Source organism: Rhinolophus ferrumequinum, chromosome 22 (assembly GCF_004115265.2).
Source record: "Rhinolophus ferrumequinum isolate MPI-CBG mRhiFer1 chromosome 22, mRhiFer1_v1.p, whole genome shotgun sequence".
In the NCBI taxonomy this organism is placed as follows: domain Eukaryota; kingdom Metazoa; phylum Chordata; class Mammalia; order Chiroptera; family Rhinolophidae; genus Rhinolophus; species Rhinolophus ferrumequinum.
The window spans coordinates 36,515,631-36,542,001 of NC_046305.1; the positions used below are offsets into that span (position 1 = coordinate 36,515,631).

At 41.1% G+C, this 26,371-nt stretch overlaps 1 protein-coding gene across 1 annotated transcript; it reads left to right on the top strand.

The window, feature by feature from the left end:
• Positions 1–9,414: 9,414 nt before the first annotated feature.
• S1PR1 (sphingosine-1-phosphate receptor 1) lies at positions 9,415–15,077 on the top strand. Its single transcript, XM_033093643.1, has 3 exons — positions 9,415–9,669; positions 10,124–10,344; positions 11,876–15,077. The coding sequence occupies exon 3, from the start codon at positions 12,038–12,040 to the stop codon at positions 13,184–13,186; it is 1,149 nt and encodes a 382-aa protein (XP_032949534.1). The 5' UTR covers positions 9,415–9,669; positions 10,124–10,344; positions 11,876–12,037; the 3' UTR covers positions 13,187–15,077.
• The last annotated feature ends 11,294 nt before the right edge of the window (positions 15,078–26,371 follow it).

A 26,371-nucleotide genomic window follows, 5' to 3' on the forward strand; every position in this document is an offset into this window, starting at 1 on the left:
TTCCCCATAGTCCATAGTCATTCGCCAGGGCTGTCCTGGGGGTGAGGGACGACCTTGACCTGACCCTCATCTCCCATGGAGGACTCAGCAAGCCTTTCCTCCTGGGACTACAAGTCCTGCATCTGGGCTGCCTCAGCAAGCACTTCCCATCCCACAGGGCTGCAACGACCTTCGCTTTCTCCAGCCTCTGCTGGTTGGGGAACCGTCCACATCTTCCCACCCCTCCACGGGGCTTCAGCTCTCAGGCAGCTGTTCCTCCTGGTCTTCCTGCAACTGAGTGTTCATACGCACAAACTGCTCCACTGCCCTTCGGAGAGCTTTGGCCGACACCATACCCTGCTCGCTGCGCCATGTGTCGTGCAGGGGATCCTGCCGACTTCGCCATGTGTCATGCAGGGCGGCAGGCGGGGTCTCTGGTCCCACTCCCCACATAAGAACGCAGGACATGGCGAGGCCAAAAAAGAACACCCATGGAGCCATAAGTAGGGGAGTCATATCTCTATACTCTCGCTGGCGGCTGGGTTGGAGAAACAGGAAAGAGGAGCAACACAATTCTCAACCCTCACTGTGCCCCTTGCAGACTCAGCCACCATCTTCTTGCTAGCTCCCCCTTTTTTCTGCTAGCGTAGCCACAGCAGTTATATTCGTGGCCAATGGCTCACTGGTTACAGCTGACAGCCAACTAGCCACAGCTGCTGGCCATTTGATCACAGTTGATGGCCATTTACTACCTGAGCCAGCACCTTTCTATGTGAGGCCGAGAGCCTGTAAACTGCTTTTTGGGGCTCTGTCCCCACACCTATTCTGCCATTTTGAACAGAACTAAAATTCTTTTCATGTATGCACAATTCAGTTCAATCTCCTTAAACACATCAATGTGACAGCAGTCACAGTTTTTTCCTCACCATGGTCTGGTCTGCCAGGGATATGAAGCAAGATGGTCTCTTCATGTTGCATCTCAGAAAAGCACACTTGGGAGAGAAAACTACAGCCCAGAGTGCCCTTAGTTATCTCTGCAATTTGTGTGAACACTGGATCTTTTTGAGACTTGTGAAAATGACATAAGAGATAATGCAAATGTAAAAGACACTTAATTACAAACCTGTAAGACTAATTTGGAAACTTTAAAAAGAGAGAGTCTACATGACATAAAACTTATTGGAGAATCTGTGTTCAGTCTGTTTCCAAAATAGCTGGAGAAGTGACTCAAGAGAAAGTTCATCTATTGAGTAAATTTTCAGAGCTGACAACTTTGATTTCTTTTGTATGAAGCAAAATTTCTTCTGATATTTTTATTTATTGGAAATTTATATATAAGATATATAAAACATAAATATAGATATATTCTCCCATCCTTTATTTTTAAAAAAATCATCTTGAATAATTAGATTTTGCTAATGTGTTCTTTTACAGATAGGTAATGCTTCATTAGGCGGAGATTACTTATGAAATTTCCCTCAGGAGAAGGTGATTTTATTGAATGTTAGAGTGAATCCTCTGGGGTTCCATTGATCTTCAAGCCTGGTAAAGTTGAGGGAACCACCAGCCACATGTTTGCTGACAGCTGCTCTCAGGCATCTACTATTTTACACTCTGGCTGCATGGGGTTCTCCCCACCACTGGCCAAGCAAGTTTCCATGAGAGATAGAACAGAGACCCAGTCAGGCCTCTACTCCTGGCCTTGCAGTTAAAGTCTTAAGTTGGAAGAAAAGGGGCAGCAGTGATAGCTTTTTTTCAAGAAACAGGACTTGGAAGGCAAGTAATAGAGTACTAGGGATGGAAAGGATCTTAAAAACCCAGAGAGGGGTGAAGATTGCCTTAGTTGACTGAGTCTCCTAGATTGGTCCTGGGGTGCATGCCCTCACTCTGCTGGTTGCCTCTCAGGGCAGGGCAGCGTCCTTCTCCCGTCTTCCAGATGCTATGGCAGAGAGCCCTGAGCCTGCCACGTGCACTAGTATCCAATGCCAACCTCTCAAAGAAGCCTGCCCTGGCTACCCAGAGGAACAACTCAAGGTCACATCATCCTATGTTAATGTTTAGCATTGTACTCATTGTCTTCTGATATTTTCTTATGTACTATTTGTTTATTTCTTTACCATTTATCTTTTCTACAGGAATATAAACTCCATGGTACCAGGGACTTTATCTGTATCCTTCAAGGCTGCAACCCAGGCCTAGAAGAATGCCTGCTGATTCATAGTAATTGCTCAATAAATAATTATTGAATAAATAAACGAACATCCATTTTTATCTCTATTATAATTTCAGAATTGCTTTATCTTAGTTTCTGATTGGTACTTAATCATCAATGGTTTGGAAATTATAGCTTTTAGTTTCTCCTGGTATGTGCTTATTGCTCTGTAAACATGTACATGAGATGTTTCTTTAAGGGATCCTGTTATTCTTTTGTAATGTAAGGAACTGCTTCCCTCCCATCGAGATTACCTGTAGATAGTGGTGTGGATGATTAGAGCTGAAAGCAGTTAGGAGGAAGCTGTGATAAGCAGGAGGTAAGAACCTAACAATGACTGGAAGGGTGATGAGGAACTGAATTCAGAGGCCCCTTCAAAGAACAGTCTTGGCAGCAAATTTCACATAGGGAAAGAGAAGGGGAAATCAGAATGGTATCTGAGTGTTTTAGCTTGTCTGATGATGTGAATGCTGATGCTGGTAACTGATATGTGTAACAGAGAGTAGGTTGAGCGGTCTGAGAAGTGAATGGTAAAAATGACAGGGTTGGCTTTTGATCCTGAGGTGCATGTAAGACATGCAAGTGGAAGTTTCCAATAAATATCTGGGAGTTGAGTTTGGAGCTTAAGAAAAAGGTGGGACTAGAGATGTTCAGTGCAGAGTTGCCTGCATATATGTGATAGACAAAGCCCTAGCAGTAGATGAGAAAAGCCAAGAAAGTGTGAAAGGATCAGAGGGAAGAATGAGGATATAGCATTTGAAGAGACAATATGCACAGTGAGAAAAAGCTGGGACTTTGGATAATTTACTTAAGCTTTCTGTGCCTCAGTTTCTTCATCTGTAAAATGGGTTATTTAATAGTACCTCACTTGTAGAGTTGTTGAGAAGATAAATGTATTACACACAAAATACTTATTTAGTACAGTGCCAGACACATAATATAGGCTATATATTTCTTATGTATAAAAGGATGTTTAGGATAATATAGAAAAAGAGAAGCCAGTTAAGAATACTTAGAAAAAACAGTCTGAGTCAGAAGAGAATCAGAGACAGCACTGCTACAGAAGAGCAGAGGGAAGAGTTTCAACAAGGGGGTGGGGAGTCAGCACTATCAAATGTTACAGAAAGTCCCTAAATGAGATTCATGAGGAGCCTCTGCCTATGTTAGTTAGGGACTCATCTGAGTCTGTAGAAAGGTCAAGCTCAGGAAAACAGTTGCAGCAAATACCAGACTGCATGGGCTTAAGAGAAAATAAAATGACCTCAGTTCAAAGATGGTAAATTGAACACTTTCACTTCCTTCCACTCCTACACTTCACTGACATAATAGTAAAGGGATTTTTTTTGTTTGTTTGCATAAACAAACAAAGGGAAAGAAAAGCAAGAGATGACAGCAACACAATTTTGGAAACTTAAAAACAGAGGAATGAATGTTAATTTACTAAGTACAACTAAGAAAACTGAAAACTGAGGTGGTAAGGGGGAAAGCCCAGAAGCAAGCTGAGGTGCTCTACAGAACCCCAGAAAGGCCCCAGAATGGGAGTTTTTAGGTATCTCTGAGAGTAGGTTGAAAGTTAAGATGAGAACAGAAAGTCTACTTTAGCAGCAGTTGGAATCATTCTTACCCCCTTATCCTACCCTACTATGGCCATGATTTTCCCTAGTCCTGCACAACCAGAATGACTGTTTCTCCTCCATCAGGGCAGAAGATTTGGCATAGAGAGGGTGAGCAAAATGACTTTGACTGTGGAACACTACTGTCAAGATGAAATGGTTAAGTGGAAGTCTATATGCTAAATGGTGACATACCCTAGCTCCATTCTCCCTTCTCCTAGGATGCTACAATCAAGTTTAAATCTTCTGGGAAGGAGAGTGGGAGATTTTTTCCTCTGGATAAATGAGTACCTCAAAAGAAAAAAAACCTAAAGATAGTGACGGTCAGGGGTCCTACTAGGATGTGTAGTAATAATAGGAAGTAACTGTGACTCTTACACACATATGAGGTGTGATCACAAAATATGATGAATATTTAAATTAAAAAATTTATTACAGTAAAAGACACATTGCCATTAACCCCCCTGGCTTCGAACACACTTATCCCATCATTCTTGCCACTTTCTGAAGCAGTTCTAGAAGTCTTCTTTTGTGAGTGTCTTTCATTGCGCTCTCGTAGCTGCCTTGGTGTCCTGAATCATTTTGACTTTGGGGAAGAGCCAGAAGTTGCATGGTCCCAGATCTAGTGAATAAGGTGGATGAGAACACTCCATAATGTTTTTATTTGACAGAAATTGCCATATACTAGAAGCGATGTGTGACACGGAGCGTTATCATGATGGAGGATGATATACAGCATCCTTTAAAACACACCTTCTCTCAACCGTAGTTCACACTCGACTGGCTGCAGCTCACACCTGACTGACTACACCAAACAATTTGCAACTTGTCACACACTAAGGTTCGACACACAGCTTCCCATATTGAAGATCACTGCCTTTCTGTTGGATGGCACTCAATAGCAGCATTCACCATATTTTATGACCACAATGGAAAGGCTCCATGTCACATATTGCTTCTGGTATAAGGCAATTTCTGTCAAATAAAAACATTATGGTGTGTTCTCATCCACCTTATTCATCAGATCTTGCACTGTGCTACTTCTGGCTGTTCCCCAAAGTCAAAATGACCATGAAAGGTAAATGTTTTGAATTGATTCAGGACATCAAGGCAGCCATGACAGTGCAACTAAAGACACTCACAAAAGAGGACTTCCAAAACTCCTTCAGAAAGCGGCAAGAATAATGCAATAAGTGTGTTCAGAGTAGGGAGGCAGGGTATTTTGAGAGGGATTATGGCAATGTGTCTTTTACTGTAATAATTTTTTTAAAGTTGAACATTCACCGTATTATTTGATCACATCTCGTAATTTCAGATGATTTCCCACACTGTAAAGGGTCAGTGTGTGTATGAGGGAGCTTGGAAAATCAATACATATCATTGTATAATCCTGGAACACTATGGGGAAAGAAAATTCTAAAAATGTTCAGAAAAGAAAAAAGTAGTCATATGTAAAGTTTTGGAATCAGAAGAGCTTTAGGCTTTGTATCAGTAGCACCAGAAATTAAAGGAAAAAGGAGCACTGTCTTCAAAATTCCCCAAGAAAATTATAAAGTATAACTCTATATTCAGCCAAAATATGAGTCAAGTGTAAACAGTGAGTTTTTAAAATGTCAGACATGCAAAGATTTAGAAAGTTTATAATACAAGCATGTTTTTTTTAAGGATAAGTGAATTAATACTCTTTCCACATGGCAGAAAATCTATAGATGCTGTTTAAAATTGATAATCAAGAAACAGAGGTATAAAACAGGGGATTTTAAGATTTTCAAGTAACCACCAGAAGAAACATCAATAAGACTTCAAAGTACTTGGGAGAATTAGAGGACCAGGGGGCCTCTGAGGATTGACTCATGTTCTTTCTTGCAAGTTTTATACTACTTGATTTTTAAACCATGTGCATGTAACAATTTGATTAAAATAATTTTATTTGAAAATCAAAATGGGAGTGAAGGGAAACTGAGGCATTGAAAGCAATGAGTATAATAGAGTTAGAGATAGAGGTAGGGGGAGAGTGAAGCATTTACTCTATGCTGTACAGGGTTTGTTATACATATGAAGCTCTTTATTCCTCCCAATGACTGAAAGAGAGAAATATCATTATACCATTTTAGAGATGAGGGAACTAAGGCTCAAGGAAGTTCAAAGAACTTGCTGAAAGTCACGCTGGGAATTGGCAGTATTAAGGCTGAACCCAAGTCGGACACGTTCCACTATGTAGTTTTGAATGTTGGCAAACAGGAGAAGAGAGAGAGATTTATATTGGCACCTAGTACAAGGGGAAGACAGCGAGTTTTTGACAGAGGAAATGCAAAGATAGTAACATAAGTTGAAGGTAAAGAGTCACAAGAGGCCAAGAATTGAAAATACAAGAGAGAGGAGGAATAATTGAGCTGAGCCTTAGAAAGTTTGTGGGGAGGAGCATGGTGATATGTACAAGAGTTCGCCCTGGGAAGGAGTAAAACTGTGGAAGGAGGTAAGAGTGGGTGACATTTTTAAGCTAGAAGTTGGAGAGGAGGGAAATTGAAGTGGTGATAATGGTTTTTCTGCGAAGTAGGAGGCTAGTTATTCTCCTGTGAATAAATGAGTAAGGGGAGCATTGGCTCTTTACAGGGGGTTGCGGGGAGGAGAGGAAGTTGGAACATTACTAGAGCATTTAGGAAAAAGAGCAGCGTTACCAGATTTAGCAAATAAAAATACAGCTCACGCAGTTAAATTTAAATTGCAGATAAACAACAAATGTGTATATATAGACATATATATAGACATATATATAGATATATATATATATAGACATATATATATCTCCAAAAAAAAATGTATACACATCTTAAGAAAGGAAAATGGTACTAAAATTGTAACACTCAATATATACCAATAACAAAAGATGAATACAAGTCATGTTTGACATCTGCAATTACAAGAGTTTCTCAAAGTGGTTACCATCAGCACTTCTGATTATGGTAAACTACTGCTTGAGCAACATTGACAAAAGTGTCTACTTGCAAACATTTTTTTGGCACCCTCAGTATGTATGCATATTAGTATAAGTCCCAAATATTGTATGGTATTTTCTCTGGCAACGCTTAGAGAAACATCAAAGCAAGCAAAGAACAATGTGCAAAGACACCAAAGAATAGCAAATCTGCTTTGCAATCAGAAATTTGGAATGGAGCAACCTCAGTGTCACTGCATAATCAAATAGTAATCTCAATACCATAGGAAATAAGCTAGAAACGTTGGGCTTGGCTTCCAGGCAACCGTGGACAGGGAGCTAGGCTAGCAGCCAGGAGATAACTTGAGGATGCAATTCTTAGGGCCACTCCTGCAAGTAATGGGAAGAAATGTGTGGGACCCCGTGGTTTGGAATTGGCAGGGAAACCATCTCTGCAAATAGCTTTGCCTCCTTTCTAATTTTGCCTGAGTGGTCATCTACACTTTATATCTCCTAGGTGTGTACTAAGGACGCGTGTTACTAAATAATCATCTACAAAGTATTTGAGCTCTTTGAAACATTGGATCAATCTTAAATGTTGTTCTCCCCAACCGTATTCATAAGAAAAGGACTGACTTAGCTGATGTAGTTCTTTGACATGTTTGAGGTTTAACGTGGTGGTTTGGAGTAGTGGTTAAGAATCTGTAGCCCATTTATGGTCATAGCCCATATTAACCAAGATGCTTAATATGTCTGGGACTCAGTTTCCTTGTTTGTAAAATTAGGGTAAGAATAATACTTAACTTATAAGGTTATTATAATGATTAAATGAGTAAATATGTGTAACACTTAGAATCTAGTACACATATATTAGAAGTACACTCTTACATTAAATATTATAGGTAGATAATGAGAGGTTTTATAAAAATTCACTAGTCTACCTTTGTATACACTTTATATACATACGAGTATATAGTCAAGAAATCAGTGGTTTTAAAAAGGCATTCATGGGGGTGGGATAGATAAGTAGGCAGAACACAGAGGATTTTTAGGGCAGTGAAAATATTTTGCATGATATCATAATGCTGGATACATGTCATTATACATTTGTCCAAATCCATAGAATGTACAACCCCAATAATGAACCCTAAGGTAAACTATGGACTTTGGGTGATAATGATGTGGTAATGTAGGTTCATCAATTGCAATAAATGTACCCCTCTAATAAGTGATGTTGATAAGGGGGAGACTACGCATGTGTGGAGGCACAAGATATACGGGAAACCTCTGTACCTTTCCAGTCAATTTTATTGTAAACCTAAAGCTTCTCTAAAAAAAAAAAAATAATAAAGTCTTAATAATAAAAAAGGTGATCAAAATTAAAATAACATTTAGTAAAACATTTCAGCAAAGAGAAAATGCTTCATGGTAAATAAAAAAGGACATTCATTAGTATACTTTTGTTGCAAGTTTTACAAGCAAGTGTTTTGTATCAGGAAATAAGTGGTTTTTAAAAGGACATTCATTAGCATATCTTTGTATACATTTTGTAGACATATATTGTCAAGAAATTAGTACAAATTTAAAACTGTAAAGCTAGAGGTTTGTTTCCCTTCAGGAACATAGCTTTCAATTCCCTGTTTATTGACTGAAGGAGTGTGACCTGGGAGTCCTGGCATCCGCAGTAGTTAAGGTTTGGAACCCTGCTCTGCCACTCACTAGCTAGGATATCTAGCTAAGCTGTCTGAGTGACATTTCCCTTAATCAATAAAATGACCTACAATGGCTACTTCAGAATAGTAGTGTTAAATTAGATCATCTATCTGCCGCCTGATATAGTCTGGGTATGCAATTCACTTTCATTCCTTTCCCTTTAAAGAACTCATAAAATTAGTGGATGGGGTGGAGTTTGACAAGTCCCACGGGGTGTGTTGTGCTGGGTTGACGCAACATATCTCCCCTTGCAAATGAATTAAATCCTCAAACCCAATCAGAATTCAGCCTAGAGTCTGTGATCTTTGTTTGTATGCACGGGCTAGTTGCATGCACTTTTGTTGTATTTGTGGGTATGTGCTGGGTCGTTGATGAGGGCTTTCAGACAGCTGTGAATTAACTGACACTTGATTTTTTCTTTTGCAAACTCATAAGATCCCAGAAGTCTGGGGTCTGTTTATTCACGCAGACTCCTTCTGAGTCATTCAGATACAGGGTGTGTGTCAATTGAAACTGCACAACGAAGTTTTGCGTTCACATCTGCAAGGGATAGGAAGCCAAGGTACTAGGTGGAAACGTCTTTGCCCATTAAGGCAGGGCAGAAGTGCTTTGAGCTTGTCACTGGAGGGGAGCTGACCAAGGCCACCTCTCATTCTCACATTCCGAAGTAGCATCTAAGCGAAAGGAAAGAGTGGGCGAGTTTTGAGCATGAAGGTTTGGGGGCGCCTCCCTAATAAAGGGGAAAAAAGGCTCACGCCCCAGCTGGGCTGGGCCCTGTGGCTCTTCCCCTTTGGAACTTCCTGAGCTGCACAAGGTTTCAAAAATCTCTCAGGACCCAGCAACTGTCCACCTCCTCAAAGGCCTCTCACCACTGGCTAGAATCTGGGGCAACTGCCTGACTTGGCGCCCAGTCGAGGGAGGAGAACACCCGCCCAACACATCTCCCGGCACCGGTCCATTTCACCGTGCCCTCGGGGAAAGCCACTTTCTGTCCCTCAGATCGCAAGTTTCCAGGCTGCAGCGGCATGGGGGTGGGCGTGGAGGTGGGGAGCAGTGGAGGAACCTCTCCGGCTATTCTCCCACTGTGGCTGCTTGCCTCGCGCAAACCTCCTGCAGCCCCTTCTCAGCCTTTTCCTCAGAGAAAGGCAGGGCTCCTGTTTCCCCTGCCTGAGCAGAAGTGGCCCCGGGCCGCCTGATTCCCCAAGGGGACCAGGGAGGTGCGCTGCGAGACGCTGGGCAGTCCTCTGGCCCCTAGGACTTTTCGGGAGAAAGTTTTCTAAAGGCTCTCCAAGTCTTCTCTTTCCCAAGGCTGGAGAGAGTGGTGTCCACCGCCCGGAGCGGCGGACAGCTGGGCGCCCGCCCTGATTTATACATTAGAGTCCAGGGGGCACCCGGCTACTCTGTCTCTCTGTCTCTCTGATTCTCTGTCTCTCGGTCTCTGTCTCTGTCTCTGTCTCTGTCTCTGTCTCTGTCTCTCTCTCTCTCTGTCTGTCTCTCTCCTCCCCCCTTCTCTCTTTTTTTGTTGCTTGGGGGTGGGGAGGGGTTCTTTTATTTGTTTCTGCCCCAGATCTTTCCTGGACAGTCTCAGCAGTGGAGATTCGGGGGCCCCCAGCCGCAGGCGGAGGGCGTGGGAGTTTGAAGCATTTAACCTCTTCCCGCCTCTTCTTAAAGAAGCCACCCAGCGTCAGCGGGCGCTCTGCGACTTCAGCTGGCGGGCCGGCGCGCGCCGCAGCGAGCGGGGCTGGCCAATGGAGTTGCGGCTGCGGAGGGAGGGGACCCCGACTGCAGTAAGTTTAGAGAGCGACACTGTCAGGCACCGGCAGCAGCAAGATGACGAGCGCTCAGTGCAGACCCGGAGCTCGTCGAACGCAACTTCGTCCCGCCTGAGCGAGGTAGGGGACGCGGGCTGGGGCGCCGTGCGGCCGCAGGGCTTCAGTGTCCGAAAGGAATTGTTAAACCGGAACGAAACAAAACAAAAACTTTTAAAACATCCATTTCTGGGCGCTGAAAACTTGCGTCTCTGGGCTACTAAGGAACCCAGCGCGGTGGGATTGCTCTTGGGCACTTGTGATTTATGAAGTTTGGGAAAAGGTCAAGTCCCAATTGTAGAATCGACTGGGGGTGGACGATAGTGGAAGCTGCGCTTGGTTGGAGTGGAGGGAGGGAAGGCGCTTATTTTTGGAAATCCTACAGACAAAGAATATGGGACGGGGGTGTTAGGGCTTAAATTTGCACTGCCGGCGAGCAGGGTGTGGAATTAGATGGGGAAACAGGGGAGCTTCTGGTCGTGAGCAGCCGCTGCTGTTCCAGGAATTGGTGGGATCGCTCTCGCCTTTATTACTCCACTTTTATTCCATTGCTGCATTACTTTGAAAGACTTAAACAACGTACAAATAGACTTCTGCCAACCAGGGCCACGTTGCATTCGGTGCACACTGTCTAGAAGAGGCAACGTGTTGGGGGAGGGCAGTAAATTCACCAGTTGTCCTTTTATGTGAGTTTCTGCAGAGTAGTTTTGCCCTTGCATTAGGAATGTAGTGACAGGTATTGTTATCGTAAGTGGTGTAACTTCTCTTTTTGTGTTGGCTATACCCACAGCAACTAAAAATACTCCTTATGCAATCCAGGAGTATAGGAGAACTTCTGGGATTTATTGCAATATCTCATTAATGGTTTTCACTGGGTACCTTGATGTGTTCTTGCACTGGCTTGCAAGAAAAAGAAGAAGAAAGAAAAGGCTGTTGCTTTCCGGAGGCGCTAACTTTTCTTGTTTACCACAAGGCCAGGGAGGGTTTGGCTGCTCACACCACGCTGCACCCTCGGACCCTAACCGCACCTGCTTCCAGAGTTATTAATAGAGCCCCAAAATGACTTAATGCCGTCAATGATTTTCGTGACAATCTAATTTCTTGCTAGGCAGTTAAGTGGGTCTGGTCTCATTCAGCTGGGTGGTGGCGGTGGGGCAGAGGTGTGTGGCTTCACCCTTGTATTGGCATTTGGGTCTCCTCCACAGAGCCGCCACCACCCCCTCCACGTTGAGGAGCTGAATGCTTCTGAGACTCTCCCGCTGCAAACTTGTCGGGGTGGGGATAGGGGGGCAGTGACAAGGTGGGAGTGGGGTTCAATGGGGCTCGCCCCTCCACTTTTCTCATTTCCATTTGAGTGGACTTAACCATAGGGAAAGTTTTCATCTTGTCGAGTTGGAGTTTCAGTTTGGATAAAATTTCTGTGTTTTTTTTTTTTCCCTTTCTTCCCCTTCCTTTTTTTTTTTTTGGCAAGAAATAAGAATTTGATTGTTTTTTTAAATCCCTCTCCCCACGTTTCCTTAAAACAAATCAACAAAACTGAGGCAATGCCTTAGCTAGAATGAATTGTGCAAGTGTGTCGTGGCTTTTCCCTGACTCTCTCTGTAACTTGTTTAAGGCTGCGGTTTCCGAGGCCCTCTCCAGCCAAGAAAAAGATACGCGAAAAGCCTGGATTTCTCTCATTGAATCACCCCTGATAGCAAGCGAAGGCTCTCTCCGCGTCGCCCTCTAGCGTTCGCTGGAGAAGCGGCACCTCCGGTTCCCGGAGACACTGCGCACCATGGGGTCCACCAGCATCCCGCTGGTCAAGACCCTCCGCAGCTCTGTCTCCGACTATGTCAATTATGACATCATCATCCGGCATTACAACTACACGGGAAAGCTGAATATAGGTGCAGACAAGGAGAACGGCATTAAAGTGACTTCAGCGGTGTTCATTCTCATCTGCTGCTTTATCATCCTAGAGAATATCTTTGTCTTGCTGACCATTTGGAAAACCAAGAAATTCCACCGACCCATGTACTATTTTATTGGCAACCTGGCCCTCTCAGACCTGTTGGCAGGAGTGGCCTACACAGTCAACCTGCTTTTCTCTGGGGCCAACACCTACAAGCTCACCCCCGCCCAGTGGTTTCTGCGGGAAGGGAGTATGTTTGTGGCCCTGTCTGCCTCTGTGTTCAGCCTCCTGGCCATTGCCATTGAACGCTATATCACTATGCTGAAGATGAAACTCCACAATGAGAGCAACAGCTCCCGCTCCTTCCTCCTAATCAGCGCTTGTTGGATCATCTCCCTTATTCTGGGTGGCCTGCCCATCATGGGCTGGAACTGCATCAACGCGCTGCCCAGCTGCTCCACGGTGCTGCCCCTCTACCACAAGCACTATATCCTCTTCTGCACCACGGTCTTCACCGGGCTCCTTCTGTCCATCGTCATCCTATACTGCAGGATCTACTCCTTGGTCAGGACTCGGAGCCGCCGTCTGACCTTCCGCAAGAACATTTCCAAGGCCAGCCGCAGCTCAGAGAAGTCGCTGGCTCTGCTCAAGACGGTGATTATCGTCCTGAGTGTCTTCATTGCCTGCTGGGCGCCCCTCTTCATCCTGCTCCTGCTGGACGTGGGCTGCAAGGTGAAGACCTGTGACATCCTCTTCAAAGCTGAGTACTTCCTGGTGCTGGCGGTGCTCAACTCCGGCACCAACCCCATCATTTACACTTTGACCAATAAGGAGATGCGCCGGGCCTTCATCCGGATCATGTCCTGTTGTAAGTGCCCCAGAGGAGATGCCACTGGCAAATTCAAGCGACCCATCATCGCCGGTGTGGAATTCAGCCGCAGTAAGTCAGACAACTCCTCTCACCCCCAGAAGGACGATGGGGACAACCCAGAAACCATAATGTCCTCTGGGAACGTCAACTCTTCTTCCTAGAGCTGGAAGCTGCCAACTCATGGGGAGCGTGCTTTGCGTGGTCACCCACCACCCCAGTGTTTGGGAAAAAAAAATCTCTGTGCCTGCACTGCTGCCAGGGAGGAGCTGCTGGAGCCAGAGGGAGGGTGGGGACAGTAAGAACTGCCTGGTGGTGCCGGGTGGGTGTCGGTGGGTAGAGGTAGTTCCTGTGAACAATGCACTGGGAAGGGTGGAGAGCAGGTCCTCGCCAGGAATCTATTTCCTCCCCCCTCGAGCTTTGATTTTGCACTGAGCCAAAGGTCTAGCATTGTCAAGCTCCTGAAGGGTTCATTTGGCCCCTCCTCAAAGACTAATGTCCCCTTGTGAAAGTGTCCCTGTCTGGAGTTTTGAAGAGAAGATGTTTTCTTTCATTAATTTTCCAACCCAAGTGAGTGTGTGCACTTCTGCTTCTCTAGGTATTCTTCCTAGCCCACCCTCCTTCCCCCTCACACCCCTCCTCAAAATTATTTTACTTAATATTTTAACTACCTGGCATTCATCAGACCTGGGGGTAGGGTGGAGTGGGCAGCAGGGTCCATTTCTCTGTCATCTGTAGCTAATAGGCTATGTCCCGGAGGAAGACTGGGAGGAGATGGAGATGTAAAGCAATTTCATTTGCTGAGGCCAAAGTTTCCATGTAAGCTGGATCAGTTTCTTGGAATTTGGTTGTAGTCACTTTGATTTTTTTTTTTTTTTTTTTTTTTTTACAACTTTACAATGGTGTGTGTTACAGTATCACAGTCATTGCAGCTGAAATCTGCATCTGGGAGTCTAGCTTATCTAAACGGTATCAGCCAGGGTCCTAGTGACATAGGAGAAACAAATAAGCAAAACACGGTAAAAACTGACTTGGGGGTAACTTTGTAAACCAAGAGAGATTTCCTAACAATTTTGTCTAACGAATACAACAGCTGTCTTTGGCACTTTTGTTGATGTTTATTTCAGAGTGTTGTGTGAATCATTTCAACCAACAGGGTGATTGTATTTTGTTGTGTTAAAAGTACTTTTCATGGTTTTTGAATGTATTTGTTTCAGCATTTTATTGGATTTTTCTAACCTGTGTTAACACCATTGAATGTGTATTTCTTAAGAAAGTATCACCCACATGTGGCCTTAAAGCATTACTTTAACTGATAGGGAACACCAGAAGTTTTTCAGTACAGCTGTGTATTAAATAGTTAATTGAAGATGTGTATAAATGTTACAAAGAATAAAAATGTATTGCTGTCTCTTTAGTATGGTTTTCAGTGCAATTAAACCAAGAAATGTCTTTTTTTAAAATAGTATTTAATAGGTTTCTGACTTTTGTGGATCATTTTGCACATAGCTTTATCAACTTTTAAACATTAATAAACTGATTTTTTTAAAGATTCCTTTGTGAAGAACATTTAAAAAAATAATTATTAAGACATTCTATTTGACTGTGTGGCTCTTTAGAATCAAAGTTAAGGGCAAATGTCTGTTATTGTTTAAAGGATTTTACATTGGTAAACTAGGGTGTGAAAAAGAATGTGGTTTGTTTAGAAACCACTCGTTTTCAGGAAGAGAAACTTCAATATGTTAACATCGAAGAGTAGTAAAGAATGAGATGAAAACCACCAACCTCTAAATACCACCCTGACAAGGAAATGTAATTGTTTACATTTTAAGTCGCACTCAAGCCAAACTAAGTATAATAATTCTGTCCTAAAACATGGGTTTTTAAACAAATAACACAAAACGATGTGGTTGTAAATCTAAATTAAATTATGAAACTCAATGGTCAGTTCAAACTCATCAACAAAAGCATACAGTCTTGGCTTTCCACCAATATGCTGGAAAAGTGGGAGTATGGACGTGGGAGATAATATTAAATCATTTAATTTTTTCAGGACGCTGTCTCAGTTTCTCTCAGTCTACCCTCTGAACAATATGGAACAAGTTGCATACAACTTTTATCTGAAAACTTTCAATTCATAGTCTCTGAAAGCTTTAACATTCCTAGTCATTAATTTCTCCAACTATCAAATGAGAGCAAGAGTACTTTGCATGCATCATAGAATTATTGCAACAATTAATGCTTATTTTGATTTTATTGTCATCTTCATTTGGGGATTAAATCAAAGTATTTTGGTGTGTTTGGCTCTCCAGTGCTATTGTTACTTTCAGAATTTGCGCTTTCAAGTGTCATTGAACATGCACCAGGACACAGTTGGGACATGCAGATAAACCTCACCTAACAGAGTAGATGTCATTTCTGGGTAAGGTTAACTGTGGGAAAACAGAAGTGTATTCACTAAGGAAACTTTAGGTCACAACCTCCAGTTTCCTGAAGGAAATGCCAAAAATGCTCCGAAGACAAAAGACTGGAAACAAACTGGAATGTCTATCCATCTGTCTGCTGGGGAGGAAGGAATGAGTTCATGTTATACTCACTTCCTAGAGCTTTCATTACAGAATCAAGCATAATGGAAAAGCAAGTCCATTTTGCGTTTCTGTGGAAGATAATGTGTTTGTACTCTAGGACTTATCTTTATAAGCACCGCAGTGACTCACACAACATGGGGAAGATGAGGTAGTGCAACTAACCTTGGTGGGGAACCGGGAGCACATTACTGATGGGGAGGACAGCATCACTTGCCCACCTGTGATCACGTTATCCAATGATTAGATGTGCTTTCTTCCTGGAAACTCCAGAAAGTGCATTTCATTCCAAGAAAGATGGACAATCAGGGACAATCATGGTTTTCCTAAGAAGATGTGTAGCAGAGCCCTAATTCTGGTCAAGAGACAGTGGCTGAGAGGAAGGAATCCTTGGTATCCCAACTTGAATATCTGGTTTTAATTCAGTATATCCTAAAAATTGAGGATGAAAGAAACCTCAGTAACTATATGTTTAGGCTAAAATAAACAAGTTTTGATTAAAACATAGGATTTTTTTCAAGAGGAGTACAACAATCTGAGTAATACTTGACATATTCTTGTAAAAAGTACCATTGGTTCATAAATATTTAAGAAAGTTACAAAATGACATCGACCAGTACTTCATTCCCAACAACATTAAATGTGATTATGATTCAAATAAAAATCTTATAGAAGAAAAATGCTTGTTCTTGCTTTTTAGTCTATAAGTAGAAAAATTTAGTTCTTTAATAAAAGTTGATCTGGTGATAATAGATATTCAAAACTGTATAGTAGTAAGAATCTTGCATTCATGTTAATGAGATACCGGATTCTATTTTAATAATATCAGCATTTTGGTTATGATTCACAGCATCTCTAATTGTTTCCCCAATATAAAAAGTCTTATTGTAAATATTTTAACTTTCTTTCTTTTCCAATTGATTAGTTTCTGCCCTGGATATGGCCTACATTAAGGTTGTGCCCAAGGCAACACTCTTGTAGTACTTCTAACCTACAGTGTACTTTTTTGGATGGTTTTGACTCTTCATGGCTTCATTCAGTACATCCCTGAGACCTTTAGTGTTTTCTAGGCAACTACATATGTAGTTCTGTTTGGGAACTACTGCTCTGAAATAGCAACTTTAGAAAGACGATGGGCTCTACTGGGGAAATCCCATGAAGTGAAGACTTGTTGTTTAAGTGATTCTAAATATTAGCATCCCATTTTCAGTTGCGAAGCAAGGGATAACACTCGAGTGACACATTACAAAAATATTGTAACTGTAAAACAGGCATCTGATTTTATAGTCACTGGCTCAAAAATTAACCTCCAACTAGGAATCGTTATTTACCCACAGTATTTGCAATGAGTTTCTATAATTTTTGTATAATGTTGAGTTATTATTATTATTATTATTATTATTATTATTATTTATACTGCTTTCTTCATACTTAGCTGGAATGGTGCTTCCTGAGGACACCCAACTAATTTGATCAAACTAGATCAATCTCTGGTTTCCCAACTAATTAGATCAAACTAGATATGTCTGCTTTTTCTAAATAAGTTGTAAACATCTTGAGGAAGGCATCACAAATAACCCCAAAAAATGTTTATAAGATTTATTAGAGTATTCTTTCCCTGTGGACTCTTTAAGTTCTCAATAATGATAAATCATAATAAATTGCATCATTTCCTCCAACTTTCCTTCCTGCTTTTTTGATGTATGCTTTATTTCACATGGTCCAAGGAAAGGGACTCAAAACACTTTTTTATATATACCACTGCCTTTACTGTCATGCTGAATGGAACTAGAGTAATCTTTCAGAATACTCGAACAAGCAAAGTCTACTTGAGTAGTTAAAAGACTTTAGGTTGTCTACAAAGAAAAAGGATTTTTAACCAGTGGTCAAAAGAGTTAGGAGAAATAAGAGGAAGATAACACTGAGGGAGGGTGTGACCTACATTTAACTCGGTCTTTTCACAATCCTGACAAGAGCTGAGACCAAAAGCAAACTTGGTTCCCGTCTTCCCTAACTCATCCTGCGTCTTATTCCTTGTGCTTTCTTCTCAGATTCAGAATTTCAAGTGATTCCTACTTTCCCCATGCTCTCCTTTTCATCCCTTTGAGGACTGAAGGATTGAAAATCAGATTTAGCTGTGGGTATAATCATTAGCAAAAGCCTAGTGTGGACTGCAGATTTCAATAGGCATGGCTACATTTCATTTCAGTGAATCACGCTCATGTTTCCACCAACCAGCTCCTGTGTTAATAGTGGACACACATTGTGGTAAATTCCTACAATGGAATACTATTCAGCAATTAAAAAGGAACTACTACTGATATTTGAAATTATTTGCATAAATCTCAAGGTAAGCAAAAGAAGTCATTACAAAAGATAACATATTGCATGATTCTATGTGTGTGAAATTCAAGAACAGACAAAACTAATATACAGAGATAGAAATCAGAAGAGTGGTCACTGGGAGGAGGAGAATAAACTGGAAAGGAACATGAAGGAGCTTTCTAGATTATTAGCAATGTTCTGTATCTTAATTTTTTAGGATGTTGTTTACTCAAGTATAAACATTTGTCTAAATTTATCCAACAATATTCTTAAGTTGTGAATTAAAAAAAAAATAAGTATGGTATACTTTTGAGTATGAAGGCTATTTGGGACTTTCCCTGTGAAATTATGGAATGAGATTCCAAAGAGTTCAAGAGAATGGGGCAAAGTTTCCCAAGTGTTCCATAGAAAGAATATATGCTCTTTTAGCATTCTCTTGGGCTCCAGAATGAAATCATTAAAATGCTAAATAATTATGACCTGATTATATACTCTTTGTACTTTTATAAGGTGAGAATTTGGCTTAGTATTGGTATTTGTAATCCCTGAAGAATTTCTATGTCTTAGAAGAGTCTAGGGTTTTAATGAAACTATCACAATAAAAATGTACTGATATTGAGATTTCAGTCTTAGGAATATGTGGTGGGTTGTAAATAACTTTATGAAGAATAGACTGTTACACACTGGCAAAGATACTAAAACATATTCCTACTGGCAACATACATAATGGAGTGTGCTAGACCATTCACCACCTGACCAAATGCATGAAAGGCATTCAGTCAGATAATAACACTTGTCCTGGGGGCAAGCAGTACAGTTGTTAGAAACAATGGGCAGAGACACAAAAGAAACGGAAGACAGGCTCTGGAGGGCTTCTTAAGCTTTCACGACTAGACAACTGTTTGCCTGTGTTCAGCTCTGGCTAAGGATTTCTTCCTTCAGGCAGCTCTGGGAGGTGCTGTGGAGAAAGAGTCCCAGGTGCTGTAGTGGTCCTGGGACCGGCCGATTAGATACTTGGGGGAAATGGGAACTGGAAAGAAAGGGCAGTGTCACCAGGGCTAATGGGGATGGGAAAGGTAGTTAGCCATTATTGCTTCTTTGTTGATACCAGGGCAGAAGCACTGGTTGGCTCATGCTTCCAGCTCCTACCCCTCTTGATGGGTGCAGCACCCATTCACCTGTCCATTCTACGGGAATGCTTGTACTAGGCTGTGTGCTACAGATACTGGGTGAAGGATAAACAAGGTCTTTCTCTTCACAGAGCTTACAGGATTCATCCCTCCAGCTCTGGTGCTTCTGTGGCTCCTTGGGGTCCAGAGAGCCAGATGCTGATATAAGAACGTCCAAACCTGTAAATAACTTTTATAAGAGTTTATTTGACCCCAAACTGACAACAATTGCCAGGAAGCAAGATCTCAAGTGCTCTGGAGAATAAGTTTGCAGTTTCTTTTATGATATTAAGGAGGGAATTAAGGAAGAATACATGGAGGTGGGAGAAAGAAAGGTAGGGATTGGATTACAGGATAGTTAAGATTATGGGTTCCCTGGATGGTGGTTAAGTGTTAACTTGGATGCACAGAAACAACGAACAGGACTTGCTTAAGGCAAAGACAAACCTTTTACTAAAAAAAGTTATGGGCCTGGAGTGTGACTGCCCACCATGATCTGCCCAGTTAGGAATTTATGAGCTGATCACCCTGTGTAGTTACTTTCCACAGAACCCCTTTTTCATCCACACTGATATGTCAAGAAACAGTTCTTTTCATGTTTGCCCATTTGTTGTACACTTCCCCTAATGTATTCAGTTTTTAAGCCGTGTAAAATAATTTCATTTTAAAAATGTGATCAATGTTGGCAGCTTTTAATCCCTTTAAAACTTTTTTGGCTTTTATGTAACCAATATCTCTAAATAACTTCAAGTTAAATAATGGAGAATTAACTTTTAGATTTGGAGTTTATGTAAATACCAGTTTTTGTATTCAGCTTTTCAAGTTATTTAGGTGCCAGGTGAAATAAAAGCGTTCAACCTTGTTTTTAGTTTCTGTCTCACATAAGTGTGTGCTTTGCTTTCTAGAGCACGGCTGTGAACTCTGTTGGGTGGAGTCACTTGTGTTAAAATGGGTAAATGAATTCTACATTTGAATAAGTTTTAGGTGGTGTCCTTATTTAACTAGGCTGAAAGAGAAAGGAGACAAAAATGCACAACTCAAGAGGAAACATGACACATGTCCTTAATTATCAATCTCTTTATGAGCAAACTCATCTAAAGGTAAAAATCACAAATATTCTAGAGGACCAGAGGGAGAAGCCTAAAAAGGTCTTTTGCGTGCTGTGTATTTCAGGGACTACTTATGCCAGGGAACTGGGGTAACTCAAGAGCAGTCCAAGGACTCTGCACCCCAATCTTACACATCCACCAAACTGACCCCTAGATGCCTCTCTCACATTGGAGAATGCCAGTTGCTCAGATGCCCACTCACCATTACAAGATTGACCCTACAAAGGTGTTGAAGAGAAAATCATGGCCCGAAATGGCATCAATTGTGCTAAAAGCCCATGATACCAAACCTAGATTTAATACCAAACTGCAGTTGCAGCCTCTCCCAGGAGTGAAATTTTAAACCATTAGTTTAGAATTTTCTGATCCACACTAGTGTGAAGTAATCTACCTGAAAAGACCCCCTGCCTTCCCCTAAAATAAGGTGTCCTTGCCTGAAATAATCCGCTCTTAACTTCTTAGTTCCACCCTCTTTCTGCAAATAAAAACCTTTCATTTTGCACAACCTCTCAGAGCACCCTTCCAGTTGTTAGATGGGATTCTGCCCAATTCATGAATTGCTTAATGAATCCAATTAGATCTTCAGACTTGGTTGAATTTTGTTTTTTAACAAAGGTATACTGGTGGGAGGACCAGAGGTTTCATTCTTTTGTACAAAGGAAAGCATATTTATAATTTCAGAGTTTTTCTAGTGCCTGTCTAGACACTTCAGGGAAAAACAAATGTAAGTCACCAGTAAAATTATGTTCTAAAATAGGAGAAGAAATCACTTGTAAAGACATTAACTATCGTATGCCTGGAGATACTTCACTCTAAGCTTCTGCAGCTATTTTGCGGCACCAGAAATAGTGGTTAGCTCTCACATGCTGTTCTGCTTCAGCAAGCTTCATGTGGCCACCTGCAGAAATAGTTCTTGGTTTCTCTTCCTTGTCTAGATACTAGGCAGGGAAGCATTTAGAAAAACACAGATTTTCACATTCCCATTCACACATGCAAAATGAATTAGAATATCAAAGAATCGCTTAGGTTATTCCATCTATAAAATCTTATGCCTCAATTTTCTGAATAGTTTAACATTTTTCCCAGCTGAATTATTATACTATAATAAGCACCCTTGTAGGATGTGCAGACCTATAAGGAATTTAGAAGACATATCCACAAGGAACTCCTGATTTGTTTAAATTTAACTTTATTTATTAGCACCTCCTAATTTAAAGGGGCAAAAAGACCCATAATAAAACACATAGTTTGAAAACCAGTTTTATATACATTATCTCACTTTATATATTAATAATCATTTTATTAGCTTTTCTTTTACAAACAATGCTCATTCAGTGTTTTATGTGTTTTTCTTTTTCCCACTCATAATCAGTTATTTTGAATTGTGGCTCTGAATAGCAAACTTGATATGTGTTGAAATAGTTTAAACATCTATAGGTGATTTGTGTCCAATAGATTTGTGCTGTCTGTTCATTTTTTAAGGAATTCAATAAGCCAGTTTAGTTATTAAACTTGTGAACAGAGTAAAATTAAAGGAGATACCTGGATTGCACTACCCTTTCCTTAAAGGGTTCCTGTAGGGACAGGTGCTGTGCCCAGGGCCGTGTGGCCTGCAGATAAGGAATTCTAGCGTTTTTTATTTGGTTTCTATCTTACTTATCTGGGTTTTCTATTAGATTTGTAAAAAGGCCCGTTGGGTATTCAGAGTCTAAGTTAAATACTAATCAAGGACTAGAGTATATATTTGAAGAGTGTGTGTGTGTTAACACCAAATGTTCATAACAGCTAATGACCTTAGAATTGTTAGTGTGGGAATTCTGGATGCCTACATACACAGCAGATTTCCACTAGAGAAAAAAAAAATTGCTCAGTCTTTTGTTTGTCGTCTCAAAAAAGGAATGAATGAACTAGTTCCTCCCTAAAGCAAAAATTTAGAATAAAGGCATTAATTCAATACAAATGCTCAACATTGAAAATCTATTTTTAACTTTAAAACAATGGACAATTATTTTTCCTTGTATTTTAAAGTAGACTTTCTTGATTTATAGATTGGTGGCTTTTGGGAAGCAATACATGATTATAAACAATTATTTACATATAAGTTTCGCCTAATAGAATAAGCCTATGTGGAATTTGGAGGAATTAAATAAACATTGAAGAAAAAAACAACACGCAAGAGATGAGTTTCACTGAAAAACCATGCCATGATCAAATGTTATGCTTCTTTCCCTGCTGAGGCCAGTTTTCAGGCTGCCACAACTGCTTTCATCATGTCAGGGTTGAGTCTGGCACTGCTGCTGCTATTATTAGGTGGTTTGCACAATTTTGACTCATACGGAATTGTGTGCCTGTGTTACCGCAGTAAGTTCACTTTAGACTTTGCATTTCATTGTCAATTAAGAATCACTGGTAACTGGCAGGAAACTTCCATTTAGAACAAAATAATCAGAGCATTTTCTTATTGTTGAAAGCACTTTAACTTTTTCCCTACTTTCATTTAAACCCAGCTGAAGAAAAAAGAGAAAAAAAGCAATTTGTATTCCACACAAAAGACGTCTTAGACCTCAGGGATTACTATAGTTTCTCTGTGTTATAAACTATCAACATTCTTTATATGTCACTCCATGAACTTTTCTGTATTTTGGAGGAAATCCATAGTAGGAACTCTGGTTTCAGACTCTGTAACACCCTGCCTAAAGCAAATAAAGTTCGTAGTGTCATTTCCCCTTCCCGAATTCCTTTTCTGGTAAATTTAAGAAGGGACATAAAATGTTTCCCACATTTTTGAACTGGTGGGGTATCCCCGGGGTTTGTGGCTGCCTACTTGAATAATCTCCAGGTTCAACACCATTCACAATTCATGGCTCTCACTAGGAGCCATTAGCAGCCCAGGGCAGAGTTTTGCTTTTCACTTAACTTGTAGGAGAATGAAGAGGCCCTGCCAAGGTTCAGAGGAGAACAAAGCATAAGCTCTTCAATGGGATAAACTAACATAAAAGTTGAAGTGCACCGAGCCCTTTCCCACAAGTAGGACCTGACTGGGGGACAGCATTCAGGCTGACCACCATCGTATACCGGGAAATGGCACTACAGAGAAACAAAAGTAATTCCGTTAAAATGCGCTAAGTATGGACTTTGGGAAAATAAGGATGTATCTGTTAAACTTTGCTGTCTCTGTGATTTATAGTATCTTCCATGGAATTGGGTTTGTTTTTGTTGAAGAGAATTGTAGGATCTAGAGAGCATTGACTTGAGGGAAGCACCATTTGAATTCAGCTTTGAGGAGGCCAAAATGTCCCATTATAACTGTGCAAATGTCTTCCTGTATTTGTTGGCTAATTAACATGATATCTTATAAAATGACATTGTATATAGCCCGCATGGCAGAACAGCTAAAAAAAAAACCATTGCACTATTAAAACAGTGCTCTGGCCTGGACATAATTCCTTGTCAGTGTTGTAAGAACCCCAGCCTATATGCCTCAGCACTGAGCTGGCCAGTGTCCTTCCATCATTTGGTTTTTAGGGATCCCTAAAATAGCTGTCTTGTTAGATAGGCTTCATGACTACGTGCCTGAGTAGGCACTTAGATGCTGAGGCAGTTGCATACCAGCAGTTGAGGAGCCTTCAGAAGCTTTTCTAGTCTTAGATATTCCGAGTTAGTGATGACACTCAAATGCCTCTAGGAACCAGGCAGTGAAGTGGGCCAGGTAGGGACTGTGATGAATTTAAGTGTACAGTAGTTCAGCCTTATCCACAGTGGATACGTTCCAAGACCCCCAGTGGATGCCTGAAACCACGGACAGACTGAACCCGATAGACTGTTTTTTCCCTATATATAAATGTGTGATAAAGTTTAATTTATAAATTAGGCACAGTAAGAGATTACCAACAAGGAATAATAATAAAATAGAACAATTATAATAATGTACCATAATGAAAGTTGTGTGAATGTGTTGGGGGCATTGTTAAGTAAAATAGGGTCACTTGACTACAAGCACTGTGATACCTCGATAGTTTATCTGATAACTAAGATGGTTACTAAGTGCCTAACGGGCGGGGTGTGTATACAGCATGGATACACTTGACAAAGGGATCATTCACATCCTGGTGGGATGGAGCGGATAAGGGGACTCCTGTAAATGTTCACCTCGATGGAGAAGGCTTTACCTCCTCCAACCCTTTGTTGCCAGCTGAGAATGTGAACCCAGTGTTCTTAGGTGTTCCCAAGGGAGCTGAAAATATGGATTTTGATGTGTAATCTTTTGATTTTTAAATCCTACTAACCAATCCAAAGAAATCTTAGGTCAAAGGCAATATGATAGTAGCCGTACGTGGCCTCAGGGCTTCTATTTTGCCACCTGATTTAAATTGGAATAACTGAGTCTCAGAGCTGAGCTACTGACGTGGAGGTCCCCAAAGGTGCTAAGTAGTCCCACAATGGAGCTGTCTTTTTCTAGTGACCTGAAGTGTGGCAGCCAGGGTGGAGTGGGGGAACAGGCCAGCCTGGGTTCTGGGGCCGCAGCTTAGGAAGGCTTCTTGGTTGGCATGTCTGATCTCCAGAGGCTGCCGCTCGTCTGAATGAGATGTCTGCAGCCCCTGGATTTCCACTGCATGGTGATTATGGATGTAAAATCAGTAGCACCTCAACCTTTCTAAAAGGTACTATCTTGTACAATGTAGTAGCATAGTGAGCAAATCACCCATGCACGTCGTATACTGGATACAAGGTACTTTCCAAATGCTAGTTCCTGCCTTCTTCCTCCCTTCCTAAAATTCCTTAAAAAATTAAGTTTTAGAAAGTATATGAGCACGTCTGAGTGTCCCATTTTTCTACTAGCCATGCACAATAATCCTGTGAACTGTGTGTCACTGTCTGTCCCGAGGATATAGAATCTTAAACTAATGGGACTAAATAACTTCCCCCAAGCCACGTGGCCAGTGACCAGAGAAGCTGCGCTTTGCTTTTCCATTACACAGGAGAGCCAGGAAAACTTCCTTAGGCTTCCCAGACTCATAATCATAGACTCACTGAGGTGGAAGTGATCTGAGAGATTAACATGTCCCACTGTCTCATTTTAGGGATAAACGACTTGCTCCCGACTCCTGTTCATCCCATTTTTCCTTGTACTATTTGGTAAGTCATAGTCATGTTATCAAGAGCAATGACTGAAGGTGACATATTTGTGTTGCTGGTTATATTTTCATTTTTATGCCTCTAGCTTCATCTCTTTTAGATCCAGCCAGATTTTCTTTAGACCCTTGAGCTACTGGCCCTTGCTAATTTTTATAACTGGGATAAATGGAATGCAAGTTTTTAAAATTACAGTGATTTTGCTTCTACAGCCTTGTGAATGTCTGCTGAATTTAGAGGAAGCCACAGATCAAAGCAGAAGGGTGGGGCGAATGTCAACGTTGATGATGGTGTTTGACCAAATCACTACCAGAGGGTAAAGCCCATGCTGTAATTTAACTAGATGGTGGAGCCTTGTGTGGTTTGTAACATCACTGGAAACTAAAGAAAGGATTTCTTTTGTGCAGTTTTGCCTGTTGTTTATTTTGATTACACAAAACTCAAGGGTCCTTTTGACGTTTAAAAATGCTTATTTCAGTTAAAGTACTGCTTATAGTTATGATTTCCCTTTTTTGGTCTTTCCTTTCCTTTTTCTAGGATTGCATTTTGGTTTTCCACACCACTCTAGTTTCCTTGATTTCTTTCTATCCAGATAACTATTCTGTTAGATACAGCAGCTGCCACTTCATCAGGGTTATGTTCCTAGCGTGATCGTGGCAGAAGAACCAATTTTGCAGTGAAAGTTGGGTCACAGCAAAGGACATCAGGAGCTTTCTTGCAATATAAAATGGAGGGCAGAGATAGCGTTAGAATTTCTACTATATGAAGATACTTCCCTCTGTAGGAGAAAATACAGAGAGAAGTCACAGTAGTCAGTTTGGCTTGTGTTTGAATTCTGTCCCCACCACACAAACTAGGTGTGTGACCCTGGAGAAGTTATTCAGCCTATCTGAACTCATTTATTTATCTGTCAAATAATGTTAATAATACCAACCTCAAAGGCTCTTGTGAGAATTAAATAGGATCGTGTTTACAATGTCTGGCATAAGACAGATAGTCAATAAACATTTATGTGTTCATTCATTTAA